The 14,881-nt window shown below is 35.4% G+C and overlaps 2 protein-coding genes across 2 annotated transcripts; one reads left to right on the top strand and one right to left on the bottom strand.

Annotated features, from left to right (window-relative positions):
* Positions 1-265: 265 nt before the first annotated feature.
* On the top strand, positions 266-3,008 carry LOC18044210 (putative serine/threonine-protein kinase-like protein CCR3). Its single transcript, XM_006435679.2, has one exon. The coding sequence runs from the start codon at positions 519-521 to the stop codon at positions 2,925-2,927; it is 2,409 nt and encodes an 802-aa protein (XP_006435742.1). The 5' UTR covers positions 266-518; the 3' UTR covers positions 2,928-3,008.
* A 3,718-nt stretch (positions 3,009-6,726) lies between these two features.
* LOC18044209 (NF-X1-type zinc finger protein NFXL2) lies at positions 6,727-12,417 on the bottom strand. The gene is made up of 13 exons (XM_006435678.2): positions 11,143-12,417; positions 10,581-10,694; positions 10,445-10,500; positions 9,992-10,058; positions 9,772-9,864; positions 9,463-9,548; positions 9,191-9,353; positions 8,920-9,093; positions 8,541-8,731; positions 8,268-8,349; positions 7,925-8,128; positions 7,620-7,709; positions 6,727-7,523 (listed from the first exon to the last, which is right to left on the bottom strand). The coding sequence occupies exons 1-13, from the start codon at positions 12,376-12,378 to the stop codon at positions 7,365-7,367; spliced, it is 2,715 nt and encodes a 904-aa protein (XP_006435741.2). The 5' UTR covers positions 12,379-12,417; the 3' UTR covers positions 6,727-7,364.
* Between the last annotated feature and the right edge of the window lie 2,464 nt (positions 12,418-14,881).

Here is a 14,881-nt window from a genome sequence, read left to right as displayed (position 1 = left end):
ATTTTTCAGCCCAAAAAATTAAAAAAAAAAATCAAATGACAAGTTAGTTACTAAGGTTCTAAGTAAAAAATGGAGGCAATAAAAACTGTTGACTAGTATAGCTGGTGCACGGACCATGATAGACGCCCCTCTACCGCGGTATTCAATGACGGACGTACTTATTTTGTTATTATTATTATGCAGAATGGTCTTTTTGACCACAAAAAATACGAATAAGTTTTAAGTTAGGATCTGTTTGTAAAATTGAACAACACTTTGGTCTATTTCTGTAACTTTTCCGGAATATGTTTAATATTTTAAATTTCACAGAAACAACCGCTAACAAACGCAGCCTTCACAGCACTTCGGCTTCAATCAGTCTGAAACCTGCAACTCTCTCTCTCTCTCCTTTCATCCCGTTATCTCTCTCTCTCTTTTTTTTTTTTTTTTTTTCATTTCAGAAATCCTCTCTTTTTCGTTTTGAGTCCGCAAATGAAGCATCAAATTACCAAGCAAGCCACCACTCTCCATTTTTTTAGATGACGAAACTACCGTCCACCACCACCTCCTTCTCTGTTGCGGTCACCGTTATCCTCATTTCCCTCTGCCTCCCGTCCCCAGCTCATGCCTTGGGCTCCGGTTCCACACTCGCCGTCTCATACGGCTCCGCTACCGTCTGCGCCGTCGTGGCGGCTCAACCAACCCAGCGCCTCCTCTGCTACCAAGGCGGCACAATCCGGGCCGTCGAGCCGAACATCTCATTCTCCTCAATCTCCGCCGGGCAAAGCTTCTTCTGCGGCATCCGCTCAGGCGGCTACAGCTTGCTCTGCTGGGACACAAACTTTTCCTACAACTCCAATTTCGTCCCCAAAAGAATCTACTACAACGACACCGTTCTGCTGAGCAGTGTCTCCGTCGGAAGCAATCATGTTTGTGCCACTACGGTTCAAGGGCAGATTAATTGCTGGAGAGGCGACGTTAATATTAGTAAGAACGCGCCTTCCGGAGAGCTCCAATTCAAGTCTTTAACATCGGGTATTGATTTTTCATGTGGGATTTTGACGAACAATAAAACAGTTCGTTGTTGGGGAATCAATTCGATTTCGAATCAAATCCAAACAAGTTTTGCAAATAGGTCCATGTTCAGTATAACGGCAGGCGGGAATCACGTGTGCGGTATTGATTCTAACGGTTTTGTTATTTGTTACGAATCAGGGCAGTTAAATTTTCCGTTAAATTCTGCGGCTTTTGAGTACTCAGCTTTGTCTCTGGGGTTTAATCACGGCTGTGCTATTCGGAGATTGAATGGATCAGTGGTTTGTTGGGGCAGCCAAGGAGAATATTCTGTTAATGGGATTCGTGGGATATCATTTGAATCGATTGTTTCAGGTTCGAATTTTACTTGTGGGTTAACAACTAGTAATTTTTCGGTTATTTGTTGGGGCCCCGGGTGGCCTAATGTGTCGAATGATTCAGTGTCATTGGTTCCATTTCAACAAGAGATTCTTCCGGGGCCTTGTGATAATTCCTCTTGTAGTGAGTGTGGCTTGTATCCTCAATCTGACAGGTTGTGTTTTGGTAATGGTAATATTTGCAAGTCTTGTCAAAATGTAGTTCCAACGCCATCGGCGCCTCCGCCTTCGGTTGAGCCTCCTAGATCATCATCATCTCCATCCAGGGAATTGACTAGGGGTCTGTTGGCGTTTGCCATTGTGGGATCAGTTGGTGGTTTTGCGGGCATTTGTACGGTAATTTATTGTGTGTGGACTGGTGCTTGTTTTGGGAAGAAGAAGGTGCATAATTCTGTACAGCCAACGATCACTCGAGGTGGCTCCAGAGCTGGCTCTAATGGTGGGGCGGGTTCGAATAATAGTCCACCTTCGCGATCAGCTACAATTAGGCGGCAGGGTTCACGTTTGCTGACAATGAGGCGGCAGAGAAGTGGAACTTCGTCTAAGCATGCTGATAGAGCAGAGGAGTTTTTGCTAGCTGAGCTCGCAGCAGCTACTAACAACTTTTCTTTGGAGAACAAGATTGGTGCTGGTAGCTTTGGTGTTGTGTACAAGGGAAAATTGCCTGATGGGCAGGAAGTGGCAATCAAGAGGGGCGAAACAGCTAAGACGAAGAAATTTCAAGAGAAAGAGAGTGCATTCGATTCAGAATTAGCATTCTTGTCGAGGCTTCATCACAAACATTTGGTCAGGCTTGTTGGGTATTGTGAGGAAAAAGATGAAAGACTCTTGGTATACGATTACATGAAAAATGGAGCGCTTTATGATCATTTACATGACAGAAACAATGTTGAGAAGAGTAGTAGTGTGATAAATTCATGGAAAATGAGGATCAAAATCGCGTTAGATGCTGCTAGAGGAATCGAGTATCTTCACAATTATGCAGTACCGCCTATAATTCATAGAGACATAAAGTCTTCTAACATTTTGCTAGATGCACAATGGACAGCAAGAGTATCTGATTTCGGATTATCAATGATGGGTCCAGAATCAGAACGAGATTTCAGACCTATGAAGGCAGCTGGAACGGTTGGTTACATTGACCCCGAGTACTATGGACTGAATGTTTTGACGGCGAAGAGTGATGTATATGGACTTGGTGTGGTGTTACTAGAGCTTTTAACCGGGAAAAGAGCAATATTCAAGGATGATGAAAGTGGAGGAACTCCTGTAAGTTTAGTGGACTTTGCAGTGCCAGCAATTATGGCTGGAGAACTGGTAAAGATTTTGGACAGAAGGGTTGGGCCGCCGGAGATAAATGAAGCAGAAGCAGTAGAACTTGTGGCATACACTGCAATGCATTGTGTAAATTTGGAAGGGAAAGAGAGGCCAACAATGGCTGACATTGTTGCCAATTTGGAAAGAGCATTGGATATTTGTGATCACAGCCACGGCAGCATCTCAAGTAGTGGTATAGTCTCAATTGCTTCAGATTGAAATTCATTTCCCAGATAGAGAAAAAGAAAATGATTTTTTATTTTTTTGAATGATTATGTTGGTAGGCTTTTGGAGTGTAAAGATTTAGGAAATCTCATTTCATCCTCTAACATTGAATTGTAGTGTAGGATTTTAATTTATGAACCCTGACAACAAGGAGAATTATTAAAAGATCACTTTCTTTCTTCTTTTGATGTGAAAAAGCTCATTTTTCTTTCTTATTTTGTAGATGGATGAATCAGAATTTTCGGAATATTTGGTAGTAAATATTAACTTATGAGGGTTAAAAAAAATAATAGAAGATTCTGATATAGGGGTCACTGTGTAATGAGTGATAACTAATATGTGGAAATTAATAATAATAATAATACTAATTTTTAAAGTCAAATATATGAACATGATTTTATTTGTACAGTCTCTTAAAGGCTGCTTGCTCCCTGCTCGTGCTCAGGTCTTTACGTAGTTCCGCTTCTGTCTCTGTGTATAATAATCAGTGGAAACCAATAGGTTTAAGTCTAGTAGTAGTAGTAGTAGTAGGAGAACACTTAATTGTGAGAGTAAGAATTTGAATCTCCATAAAGTGTAAAATATATAATATAAGTCATATTCATGTAATTGAAAAAATAAAAAAGCAATCAATAGAAACATTGTTCTAGAATACTTTCTGTTGAAAATTCTTTTATTAACATTATCAACATAATGTATAAAACAACTATCATATTCATAATGGACGGTAAGATTTTTATTTTTTTTATTTTTTTTAAAAAAATTAAATGAGCAAAATTTCAGCATCAAACTTAAAAGTGCACGAAGAGGGGGTTTCAAAGTAGATGATGAGAATGGTCCAACATGAAAAAGCACACAAGGTGGACGTAGTTAGAGTTGGATATGAAAATTGAATTAGAGTTGGAAATGAAACTTGACTTTGAAGTTGGAATATTCAAAGATTGAATATTAAAACTTAAAAAAGAAAAAAAAATGAAATGGCAGTCGATTTGAGACAACTCGGGGAAGACTTTTTTGAGCTGTTGCTGTTGTTAACGACAGTGAATGGAAACAAGTATTTTAAAAAGTACCATGTTTAATCGACCTTACATTAAATCGTGCGGTGCCTCTGAATAAATTAGAAAATTGTAACATTAATGAGTCAATTCATGCCATTATTAATAACAAAGGGTTCGTTTAATCATAATTTCGAATGCGTGGGCCGGTGACGGTTGACAATGCCGTGGCCGGTGACACACCTTCTCCATTTATTAATGACCATTTACCAATTTGTCTTTCTGGTGTAGGTAGCAAAAGTGGGGTCTCACTACTCCAATTTTTTTTTTTTTCTTTTTTGGGTAACTTCTTCTGGGTGCATAATGCATGTAATGAAGTGTTTGCAAATGTTATAAATTCGGCGTTTTATATTATGAGTGGTATTTTATTTCTTTAGCTGCGGATATTTAGGGTGTGTTTAGGATTCAAGTACTGTAACTTTTAAGTTACAGTTGCTGTGAAAAAAAAAATTATAACTATTAAATAAAAGTTATTAATATGTAGTACCTCACCATATTTTATATTATACAAGTTAAAAATTATATCAACATAACTTTTAAGATACAACAGTTAGTGTTTATCAAACACTTTACTGCTGCTGTAATTTTTAAGATACAACTGTCCAACCTCAATTTTCATACGCACCCATACACGTTTTAAATTTAGAAATAAGGGATTAGACAAAATTGTCACACTATAATATATTGATAAATTTTGAATGAATAACTTTTTGTCTAATTTTAAATTTACATTTTAAAAAGAGAAAGACGTTTACACGGGAGCCATTGGAGTTTGGCAAAAAAAAAAAAGAAAAAAAAGAAAAAAAAGAAAAGAAAAGAAATTGTAACATCAAATAAGAGACAGGAAACTGTCAAAGCAAATCGAAGAAAAATTGAAGAATGAATCAAGACGTTATCCATTTCTTGTCAATGGAATGTTTTCATCCACAAGCAGTGGATTCTTGAACCCAAAAGAGGATCTAAATTGATCTTATCCACAAGCACAAGGTACTGAAAACTTTGGATGGACTATTCGTTGTCATTCTCCAACAGTCATTCTTGGCATTTCTTTTAAGCCTAACAAGAAAAACAAAAACAAAAGAATTTTAATTGAGTCATGCTACATTACAACGGAAGTATGGCACATTATTGGCACGGTTATCCCCAGTCGTTACGCATATCACATTTTTCATTACAAATTTTAATGAATGCGTCAAAATTAAAATCTGCTCGGAGCCTAAAATACATAAACTTTCTAATATATACTTTATATTACGTTTTATAGATCTCCCAAATTGAATATTAACTTGAAAATTTGTTCTCGCAACCACAAAGTGGGGAGATATATAATCCTATTAAAATTTGGGGGATTGTTTAAAAAATATATATATATTAAAAGACACTTGAGATGTGTAACCAAAAGTTTGGGAACACGTAATTGGTATACCCCCACCAAGCATTTAATGCATCTTTGCACTATTGAAACCTCGGGTGCTCAACTCATTACTAGGAGAGATTTAAATAACAAATTTCCTATTAGAGAATAGAGACAGGAAGAAACTTGTAGTAATGGTGTCAGACTGCCAGTCCATTCAAGTTCTTTTCTACTTTTGGGTTGAAACTTTGAAACCTAAGAAGTAATTGACTTGTCAACACACAAAATTCAAAGACTTGATATTGCTCTACCTAACGTATCTTCCTTAGAGAGAGAGACAGAAAAAAAAAAAAAAAAAAAACTAAAGCTATAAAATAATTGTTTTACAAGTTTGCTTTGCAAATATATCAAATTAATAATAATTTTTTAGTAAGGGCATTCTCATTTTAATAAAATAAATATATTATTAACAAAAAAATAAATTTTAATATATTAATAAATAAAAAAATATTTTTAATATATTAAAAATTATATTTTTTGGGTAATTTTTACTTTCCTCCCCTGAACTTTGTATCTTTTGCACTTAGATGACCAAGATCCATTTATTAGTAAAGGCCCCCTTACCGTCAATTAATTTTGTGTTTGACTATTAGTTGAATTCAAAAAGACTGAAATATTTTATATTTTACAATTCCATAAACATTATCAAAAATGTGTCAATGAACAAAGAATGAAGCATAAACTTGACATTTACAAACAACTCACAGTAATATCAATACGCTCTAAATGGAGCAAAAAAAAAAAAAAAGACTTTCAACATAACGATTCAAGTCTTTCGAATATCGGCGAAATTCAGAGCTGGACATGACGCAAATTTGGTGTTTCTTTTTCACTTCACACAAGTAATAGATACTAATTTACTAAAAATAAAGAATTTTTTTGCCTTCTAAACAGAGCTTTCGTCTTAGCTTCAGAAAGAGAAACATGTAGTTTGAGAGAAAAAGATTTAAACTTTGATTTTTTTAATAATATTTTATTTATATAAATGATCACAAGACACTATTTTTTCACAATGATTTGACAATTCACTATACTTATGTCAATCAAAATGTGTAAAAATTATGCTTGTCAAATTAAATTACTAAATTACCCATAACTAACCATATGAGATCTACTGTTTGCATTTCGTAGAAGGGCATTTACTAATAAATGAATCTTGACCATCTAAGTGCAAAAAGCCCAAAACTCAAGGGAGGAAAGTAAAAATTACCCTATTTTTTTTACATTTTGATATTCATCGTCCTCACTATAATAAACAGAAGATGCCTTTATTAGAGATTAGAGAAAGACTCCGTCAACTAATACATGAAATGTTAATGGCAACTACGTAGGGCCGTACCCAGAATCCACGCAATTGACTGAAAAATTTTCTCGCCCATCTTTTGGGTAGCATTTACGATTGTTGAGGTGTCGTGTGCTGACTTGAAAAAAGGAGTGAAAGACTTTTAGGAGACGTGGCCGCCGCCGTGCAGATTAAAAGCCACGTGATCCTTGAACTTAGCAATGCACAATGGAAACAGACGAAGGATACATTTATAATCAGCACTTAGAAATGTTTGTTACAGAGAGACATTTTTTGACACAAGACTGCCATTGTTTCAACTGCACTTGAAGCCAACCAACAATATCATCGAGCCTCCTTTTTATTGAAAACAATAGTTTCATAGTATCCAATCGATAAACCTAAAAAGAATGCCATCTTATCGTTGATGTATTAATTTACGTCTAAGTTTAGCGGCCAACTTCTCAATATGGGTTTGAGAAGCAGGAAGAAGAAAATCCAAAACTTCTGATAACTGTATCAAAGTTTTCTTGGGGTCTGTCCCGGCCCAGTGACTGATAATATGCTGCTCCCCCCATAGAAAAGTACTATGCTGAAAAAATAAATACTAGTTGGGAGCATAAAACCCTAATCTTATGTATATTTACCAGAAACAAGCTTGAGATAATTTGAGAGAGATTTTAGATACGGGGAAATCTTTTTCTCTGTCTCTGCTCCTCAACTTCATTCATCCAATCAGACAGCTTCAAGAGACCCTTGTACCCATAATATAAACCTGCAGCCACAGCTACCAAAAGAGTGACGAACAGAAGCAGCCACTTAACGGCGGTGAAAATCCTCTGTTCAAAGAAATAGTCACTGTTATATATTGTGGGGAAAAGAAAAAAAAAAAAAAGCAGAAGTTTTCAAATTTCCTCTGTGTGTAAATAGCACACCTGCAGTCTTGAGGCTTGATTCACTACTCGAACACATTCACGCCTTTTCCTACGCTTGCCTACATGCTTCTCTGTAGCTGGCTCCTTTTCCTTTAGTCAAGACATGATATGTTACAAAATTTTAGCTTATTCACTAACAAGTCACCATGATACATAAATGCACTTAAAGTTGCGTGCATGCTTGATGGTGTAACAAGAAAAACCGAAGATGACAATCCATAGGCAGGCAGGTAAATAAGAAGGATTTTTTAGTACACATGAGCAGCTTCAATTAATTGTTTCTTGTTGGATAGAAAGCAAGTTACCTCCACTTTAGGTTTACGTGACTGTAACACTGAATCAACAACCTGTACTTTACTCTTGCAATCACAATTGCAACGCAGAAGTCCAAGACCAAACTGATTTTTAGATATATCTTTGGGATCACGACCGATATTGCGATAAGCTGCTTGAACGTCTAGACACTGCCACTCCTTCTTCAATGTTTGGCATCCACAACGAACAGTAACCTTGAAAAGAAAATGTAGTCGTTGCAAAGTAGATTATTAGTACAGTAGGCAAAATAGTAAGATATACATACATTCAACTAATTCAACACTCATTTATACTGATAGTATCTGTAAACTCATGATTGATTAGAATTATCACCTTTTTGCAGCACTGTTCAGGCAATGGGCATTGACCAGGATGACATATTTCTGGACAGAGATGTGTACAATAGGGTAATTTCCTGCATTGCAAGCATTGTATCAGTACCAAATGTTTCATCACACTAGCACACTGTAGGCAAGCCACGATGAGCTGCTTGCCACTATGTCAGTATTTGGAATCAGAGGCTTGATGAATAATAGAGTGAAAATAAATGTAAGACATGTAGAAAAGATGACAGCGCCACAACCCAGATAAAATTCTATGAATTACCTATGACAGGGCCCACCACACGAGCGAGCAGCCATTTGCTCCTTTTCCGATAGAGTATTGAAATATATGCACTCAAAGACATGCACCATTGAGCCACAATGACAAGATCGTTTTACAAGAACTTTGCAGGAAGGACATACTCCCGGATGACAGGGCAAGGGGCAAGAATGTGGACAAGTAGGCAATCTCTCCTGATGAAATATTAAAAACCAAAAAAATGATATGGATGTTTAAATGTGAAATTCATAGGCCAAGTAATAAATCAGTTAACATTGTATGCTTCCTATCTTGAGAGATGCAGCAGTATGAATAAAAAATGAAATGACCGCATAATGAAAGAGTTGAGTGGAAACTGGAAAGAGAATGATAAAGAGTGAACCTTCTGGCAAGGAAGAGAACACACTTCACAAGATTCAGCACTTCTCGTTTCAACTGATAATGAAGATTGGCTTTTCAGGGCATGGCAATATTTTGTACAATAGTGATTGCCACAAGGAAGAGGATTTCCACACAAGTTATCACAGGAAAATTGTGTTCTATCCGAGCAAACCATCTGAAACGAAGATGAGAATACTCTATTTGAAAATTTGAAAAATACTTGCAAAACAACTCTTGTTTTCGATCTTGAAAGACGAAAAAGTAAAACTGACCATCCTCTCTGCTCCAATGTGCTCACCAACACATGATCTCCAAATAAGCTCTGGGCAAGGAGGGCATGGAGAACCAGGAGTAACTTCACTCTGATGATTTGATTTCTTTTTCTTTGTTTTTAATGTGAATTCTGGGTTAGGAGGAGGCCTAGGGCCATGGCAGCTGGAATATAAAACAGGAAATAAGAAATAAAGAGAGGTAAATATAATCTGTAATTACACTTGAAAAGAACTCTTGAGAAGACATTCATTAAAGAGAAGTTTCAGCAAACCTTAATTTGCACGAATGACCACAAGGATATTCTTCTTCACAAAGTAGCCGGCATGGGGGACAAGCTCCATAATGACATTTGTGAGGCTGGGTAAAAAGAAATATAATTAATAAAAAATTAAATACATAAAGATAAATTAGAGGAAATATAATGGGAAACAGATGGCGAGATCCAGAAGCTGCCATCCATGTAGAATACTACTACTTGCTCAACTACAGCTCAAAAATGCTCCAAGTTCTCAATTAAATAATTTTGGGCAAATATAGACCAAATATTACAGAAGACTGAGATGCAACCACCAAATAGTACCTTGCAAATTGATCTGTGCCTGCATAAAGGAATTACATGGCATGATTTTCGACATTTAGGAGGCTTTTGATCCTTCTCGGTACCACATGGAACCTTGCACAAATTTCACACGTGAAGCTCATAAAAAACAATCTATATAAATGAAAAAAAAGACAAATGCACATTGGATCTGAGATAAGAAAGATTGCATACAAAACATGCCTACAAAATAAGTTCTCACCTCAAACTGTGTTTCCCCACATGCACATGAAATAGTCACCATCAGAGGGCAGGGGGCACAGGCACCTCTATAAGGATAAAAGTGATTTTTAACCAAATATGCTTCATCAAGTATATGCAATAAAAACTAGTTGAATACCAAAACCATAAATAAATAAATAATAAAAAACTTAGCCAATCAGAAATAAGCAAAATCCATATCTTTGACTTGTCACATGAAATTTGTGTTATTTCTTTCCTAGATGTATAATTCAAAGTAAACAATTTCTGAGACCACAGATATAGGATGATCCATGTTTGGAAAACCACATTCTTTCCTAGAATGTTTGCAATTTATAAAGTATTGTAAAACTACATTATTTTCAACGTCATTTTAAACTTTCTTTATGAACTGGACCAACAGTCAACCTTATGCCCATATAATGGTACAAAAAGAATATGACAGGTGGCATACCGATGGCATGGTGATGGGCATTTGTGGTTCTTACACAGAAGCCTCTTGCCACAAATCTGAAATCTCGACATGTCAACACACTTTTACATACCGATAAGAAATTATATAAACTAGAAGAAAAGACTGCAACACACACCTCTGAACACGGCGGGCAGTCCCCATTACAGCAACGGCGTTTACAAGCATGCCGCCCACAATCTCTCATTCTTTGACACTTCCGTTCACACACCAAATCTTGATAACATGGAACCTACTCTAAAATCAGCTAAAGTGTTCAAAATTGAAATTGAACTATAATATAACCCACAGAACAACACAGCATTGATACGTAAAACCCTTCTAGATTCAAACAATCCATCCCAATTTCAAATTTATTGACATAAAGATGATCCATCTAACAATAAAACCATCAGCATGAACAAGAGACCCACACCAGGTGCAGCTAAAGCACTCAACATCATCAAATAAACGATACAACTAAACCATCATATGACCCTAGGTTCGGTTAAAGCATTTCTATTTTCAACTCAACGTCATAAAATGATGCCTGTAATCTTACAAACATCCACATATGTCAATGAACATACTTCAGTATCAGTTAAAGCATTACATCTGAACTTACACTAGAAAAAAACTGAAGTAAAAACAGGAAGAACTGATACAAACTAAAATTCCAGTAAAAAATCAATGTCTTGTACCTCTTTCTTCAAGCTCCTACACCGACACAACTTAGCAATGACCATCCTACAAGTCCCAATACAAGGTCCTCGGTGGCATCGATCATGGCACCTATGAATCCTACAGCTCAACATCTTATCACAAGTGGCCCCACACAACGGCACAGCAACATCACATGACATTCCCTCATACACCCTCTTCCCGCAAGGACAAGTCCTCTTCCCCGGAAGTGGACACCCTCCACACTGTCCAACATGACAACCTCTCTCGCACACATGCTTCCCACAATCAAGAGCTTTCCCACAAGCATTCTCACACCTAAAATCCCTCTCACAACACTCCCTCTCTTCTTCAACTCTCCCACACCGGCACATGTACACCGCCCGTGCTTTACAAGGAGGGCAAGGCCCCTCATGGCAAATTTGTAAACACTTATGAGTCCTACAATCTAAAGGTTTCGAACAAATTTTGTTACACGAAAACGATTTGAATCCGCAGCGACGAACTTCTTGAAACTTGCGGCAGAAGCAAGATGAGTTAACTAACTTGGGGCAGGGGGGGCAGGGACCTGGATGACATAACAATAAACAAAAGTGACCGCAGTTGTTTTGCAACGGTCTGTTGCATATTTCGTTACAAGAATGCGGCAAAATCCAGGGATCTTCACTGTACGGATCCTCCAATTTGCCGCAAAAGCAAAGATATTTCTTAGGGATTTGAGATTTCGAGTACTGAGATCGGCATTTAGGGCAGTTCCAGGTGGAGGATTCGGCAGCTTTTTCGGCGGTGATTGGGAGGCGGGAGGCGGCGAGGGAGGCGGATAGATCGGAGGATTGGCGGGCCCACGACTGGATGCAGATTAAGTGGAAGATAGAGTAGCAAAGAGTGGAGCAGTGCCACGTCGGATCGGAGGGCTTGATGCGTTCGAGGCATATGAGGCATGATAGGGCGCCGGAGGAGGATGAGGCGAGGAACGATTTGATTTTTGAGAGTTCTGATGGTGATTGTGACGTGGCGAGTGATGATTGGTTGGTGGATTCTAGGTAGGGTTTGAGAATGGAGCTCGAGAGATCGGGGAATGATTCGGTGCGGCCGTTGTCGGAGTCTGTGTCGGAGTCCGATAATATTTGTTGGTAATTAGCGGAGGAGGTCATTTTGGAAATTTTGATTAAAAAATGATGCAGGATTTTACGGGGTTTGATGAGCTTGGGATTCCTGGGTTTTGTTCCGAGGAATCTGTATTTTGTTGGCGCCATGGCGGGATCTTACGTCACGTGGCATGCATGTCGGAAGTGTTTGAATTTGCAATTTCGCCCCTTAAAAATTATCAGTCATATATCCTTAAATGACACTAATATCAAACGTATTATAATATTTTTTAAGTATATCACTCGTATACCCTAAATTGACAAAACACTTCTACCGTTCACCAGTACGTAGGGATGACAATGGATAAGATGTGACTCAAGATCCACGTGATCCAAATCTAATCGGATCGGATTAAAATAAATTTGGATCGAATTTGGATATTGATGCGTAGATCTAAGGCAGATCTGGAGCAAGTTCGGATTTATCTTAATATCTATATCCAGATCAATATCCACTCACCATTTAATGTAGTTTTATTTTAAAAATTTCTTAACAATTATGTAATTATAAATGAAAATAAAATTTATAAATGATGATCAAATTTATTCATTAGCATGTATTTAAAAGTCTTAAAACTTAAAAGTATTTAAATTATAATAAGACAAAAATTTATTAAGTATAAAATAAAATTAGGATAGCATGCCTTAATTTTTTTTTTAAGTTTTTCACTCTATAATTTATTCTCTTTTTTTCTCTTCAGTCTACTCTCGCTTTTCATTTGAATGCTTGTATTAGTCCTTTAATTGCTAGGGAAATCTATAGACTTGAGTTTTTTTTTCTATCATTTTCTCATAATCTTATTTATTTTGTACAATCACTAATTAGTGGTGGCTATCAACTATAAAATAATTATGTTAATCATATATTTAGTTAAATATGATCATAATAAAAATAATAAAGTACTGAATATAAAAATCATTTTTAACTTATATGTTATTATTTAATGATATAGGAATGATAATGGTGTGTCGTAGATATCAGGATGGTAAAGGAAATATTAGAATATTATAATAATCTTATTCCTGAAATTACTTTTGGTGGATATTTTATTATCTTTCTTATTTGTTTATTTTGGTGTAAAATAAAAGTTACAATACTTATTAGATTTTTTTTATACAAATTATATAATTTTATTGTTGCCAATGCATTTTAGTCTTAAATTCTCTTTCTAAAAAACTATTGATATCTTATTATTGAAATTTAGAATTTATGATGGATCTAGAGTAGATTTGGATTTTAATTTTTTTTTTTGTTCGGATTTGGAGCAGATATATATATCTTTATTTTTTGTTTTGGATCTAGATATGAAGCAAAAATATAGATCCATGATGGATCTGGACTAGATATGGATCTTAATTTTTATTATGGATCTGGATTTGGAGCAGTGTAGATCCAATCCATATCTGCTCAATTGCCATCCTTACCAATACATTAACTGCCGTTTGCAAGCGCTGACATCATAAGGGTAATCTAGTCTTTTAAAAAAATGACATGTCATCTCATTTACCAAGTAAACAATGACATGTCATATGATATATATTGATAAAAAATGACATGTCATCTCATTTATTAGATAATTGTTAAAAATTGCTAAAAAAAAAAACTACTTTACAACCGAATCTACTCCTCCAAAATTTAACCTAAATTTTTTAAGATCTACTCCTCCAAGCTCCAATTGAAATTTTTTATAGTATAATATGTATAATTGTAAATAAAAGTATTCATTTAATTTATAAATCAATATTAAAATTTTTATTGTTATTTGGTTATTTTTATAATAAAGTTTTTGAATTTAACTCGTTTTGCCTCTATTAACAAAAACTCAAATTTTATACTTTTGAAAGTAGAGGTTGAAAAGTTTTTTTTTTTCTTTTAAATGTTAAAATCTCTAAAATATTATTTACTTATTTGACGATTTTACTTTATTCTTTTTATAACATAATTTTAAAACATTTATTTACTAAAGTAATTTTATAATTTTTAATTAAAGCTCCTATTAATAACTAAATAACTAAATTTTTTTGGATAAAAACTCTATTTATAAAAATTATACTCATAAAAACTAAACTTAACTAAAACTCTATTTTAAAAGCTATACCAAATAAAGTCGGACAATTTAACTAATGGACTTAAATTCTCTCATAAGCATTTTCTCTCCTAGTCCTCATAAACTTTTAAAGATTCATTGACACGTGTCATTAATAAAATTAAATAATTAAAATTTTGTTTTAATTAATTTCTATCTAAATAGACATTCAAACTCACATGTGACTATTGACTATTGTAAGATACTTTTCAATAAATTCTTTCATCTCTTTCTACTTTGATACCAATCTCCACCAAACTATTAAAAAAAAGTACAAATTGGAAAAAAGCAATTGACAATAAGCTTTGCATCTTAATTTCAAAATTTTCCACCTAATTATTTTTTCTGGATGAAGTGGGCAGAGTCATAAATTCTTAATTGTTAATTCTTTAATTCAAAGTTTGGCGTTCTATTAGATCCAATGATTTCACATTAACAATTAGGACTCCATTGATTTGCATCTCATTATAACAAAGAGCCTTACGAGCATCAGAACAATTCTGATATAGAATGTGCATCCAATT

The sequence above is a fragment of the Citrus clementina genome, unplaced genomic scaffold (genome assembly GCF_000493195.1).
Source record: "Citrus clementina cultivar Clemenules unplaced genomic scaffold, Citrus_clementina_v1.0 scaffold_4, whole genome shotgun sequence".
NCBI classification, from domain to species: Eukaryota; Viridiplantae; Streptophyta; class Magnoliopsida; order Sapindales; family Rutaceae; genus Citrus; species Citrus x clementina.
This window is presented reverse-complemented; position numbering and strand designations above follow the sequence as displayed.